Source organism: Eimeria tenella, genomic scaffold (genome assembly GCF_000499545.2).
Source record: "Eimeria tenella Houghton genomic scaffold, Eth_scaff1031, whole genome shotgun sequence".
NCBI lineage: Eukaryota > Apicomplexa > Conoidasida > Eucoccidiorida > Eimeriidae > Eimeria > Eimeria tenella.
Window position 1 is genome coordinate 1 of NW_013543507.1, and position 2,447 is coordinate 2,447.

Consider the following 2,447-nt stretch of genomic DNA (forward strand, 5'->3'; position numbering starts at 1 on the left):
TGCAGCCAAAATGCAGCCAAAATGGAGCCAAAAAGGAGCCAAAAAGAAGCCAAAAAGGAGCCAAAAAGGAGCCAAAATGGAGCCAAAATGGAGCCAAAATGGAGACAAAATGGAGCCAAAATGGAGCCAAAATGGAGCCAAAAAGGAGACAAAAAAGGAGCCAAAATGGAGACAAAATGGAGCCAAAATGGAGACAAAATGGAGCCAAAAAGGAGACAAAAAGGAGCCAAAATGGAGACAAAATGGAGCCAAAATGGAGCCAAAATGGAGCCAAAAAGGAGACAAAAAGGAGCCAAAATGGAGACAAAATGGAGCCAAAAAGGAGCCAAAAAGGAGCCAAAATGGAGCCAAAAAGGAGACAAAAAGGAGCCAAAAAGGAGACAAAAAGGAGCCAAAATGGAGACAAAAAGGAGCCAAAATGGAGCCAAAATGGAGCCAAAATGGAGCCAAAATGCTGACAATCTTCCGCGCTGGAGGGCGTGTCGAAGCCGGCGGTGATGCGGGTGTGGGGCGGGCAGTCCTGGGGAGGCATGGGAGTGTCTCCTTGGGGACAAAGTGTCTCCTTTTGGCAGGAGACAGTCCCCTCCGGACAGCTGTCTCCTTGGAGACAGGAGACAGCCGCCCGGGGGCAGCAGGAGACAGCGTCTGGGGCGCAAAGTGTCTCCTTTTGGCCGCAGGAGACGGAGCCCGCGGGGCAGCTGGCCCCGCTGCTGCAGGAGACAGTCTCCGCGGGGCAGCAGGCGACAGCAGCAGCAGCACAAAGTGTCTCCTCCTCGCAGGAGACAGTCCCTCCCGGACAGAAGCGCCGCGGGTCTCTGCATGCAACGCACTGCTTCAAAAGGGGACTGTAGAAGTAGCCTTTGCTGCAGAGACACTGAGCAGCAGCAGTGGCCCCTTGAGCAGCAGTCCCCGAGTTCTCGTCGCAGGCCCTGCAGCTGCTGTTGCCAAGTGTCTCCTTGTAGGTGTTCACGGGGCAAAGGAGACACCCCTTGGTCTCCTCCGCTGCTGCTGCGCCTGCTGCTGCTGCTGCAGCGCCTGCTGCTGCAGCAGAGCTCGCCGTGCGGTAGTAGTACCCCGGGCCGCACACGCACTCTGCTGCTGCTGCTGCTCCTGCTGCTGCTGTTGTCATCGAAAGGGGACACTTCACGAGGCCCCGCTCCTCTCCTGTCTCCTTGTCCAGTCCCCCCCGACAGTAATACCCCACGGGACACTTCTGCAGCAAGGCGCAGCAAGGAGACACTTGGAGACACAATTGGAGACACAATTGGAGACACACTTGGAGACACAATTGGAGACACTTGGAGACGCAATTGGAGACATAATTGGAGACACTTGGAGACGCAATTGGAGACACAATTGGAGACACTTGGAGACGCAATTGGAGACACAATTGGAGACACTTGGAGACACACTTGGAGACACAAGTGGAGACAGAAGTGGAGACACAAGTGGAGACGCTGTTAGAGACAAAATTGGAGACATTACTGGAGACAATGTTGGAGACACTATTGGAGGGCGGATTCGAGAGAAATTTGGAGACAAAAAGCATTTGGAGACAAAGGAGACACCACCCGAGCCAGAGCTGGAGAGACAACTGGAGGCGCGGGACAGCTGGATTTGGGGGTTTGGGGGCTGCGCGCAAACCCTAAAAAAGGGTTTGGCGGACCGTGCAGATCTGCGTGTCCGGGTCCCTGTACTCCCCCGGCTCGCAGACGCAAAGGGAGACAGAGTCCGCGCCAGCTGTCTCCGTTATGGCCCCGAGGGGACAGGAGACAGGCCAGCTGTTGGAGACAGTGTCTTTGAAGGTCCCCTGCGGCACGGGGAGACACTGTCTCCCACTGTCTCCGTCGCTGCCCAGCGGCGCGAAGCCCGGCCGGCAGCTGCGCGCAAAGGAGACACTTGGCCCTCGGAGGCCATGGGGACAACCGGAGACAAACGGAGACATCGGAGACAAACGGAGACAACAGGAGAGAAATGGAGAGAAACGGAGACAATAGGAGACAATAGGAGACAATAGGAGACAATAGGAGACAATAGGAGACATACGGAGACAATAGGAGACAATAGGAGACAAACGGAGACAATAGGAGACAATAGGAGACAATAGGAGAGAAACGGAGACAATAGGAGACAATAGGAGACAATAGGAGAGAAACGGAGACAATAGGAGACAATAGGAGACAATAGGAGACATTTGGGCCCTCAGAGAAGTGGGGGAGAGCAGGAGACAAACGGAGACACTTGGGCCCTTTGGAGACAAAAGGAGACAACAGGAGACAGAAGGAGACTTTAGAGACAAAAGGAGACAAAAGGAGACAAAAGGAGACAAAAGGAGACAAAAGGAGACAAAAGGAGACTTTAGAGACAAAAGGAGACAAAAGGAGACAAAAGGAGACACTTGGGCTCTTTGGAGACAAAAGAGACAGACGGAGACAGTTGACAGTTGG

The 2,447-nt window shown here is 54.0% G+C and overlaps 1 protein-coding gene across 1 annotated transcript; it reads left to right on the plus strand.

The window, feature by feature from the left end:
- Positions 1-76: 76 nt before the first annotated feature.
- ETH_00001220 (uncharacterized protein) lies at positions 77-2,017 on the plus strand (the record flags this gene model as incomplete). Its single annotated transcript, XM_013378803.1, has 1 exon — positions 77-2,017. One exon carries the CDS (start codon positions 77-79, stop codon positions 2,015-2,017), a length of 1,941 nt encoding a protein of 646 aa, XP_013234257.1.
- Positions 2,018-2,447: the final 430 nt, after the last annotated feature.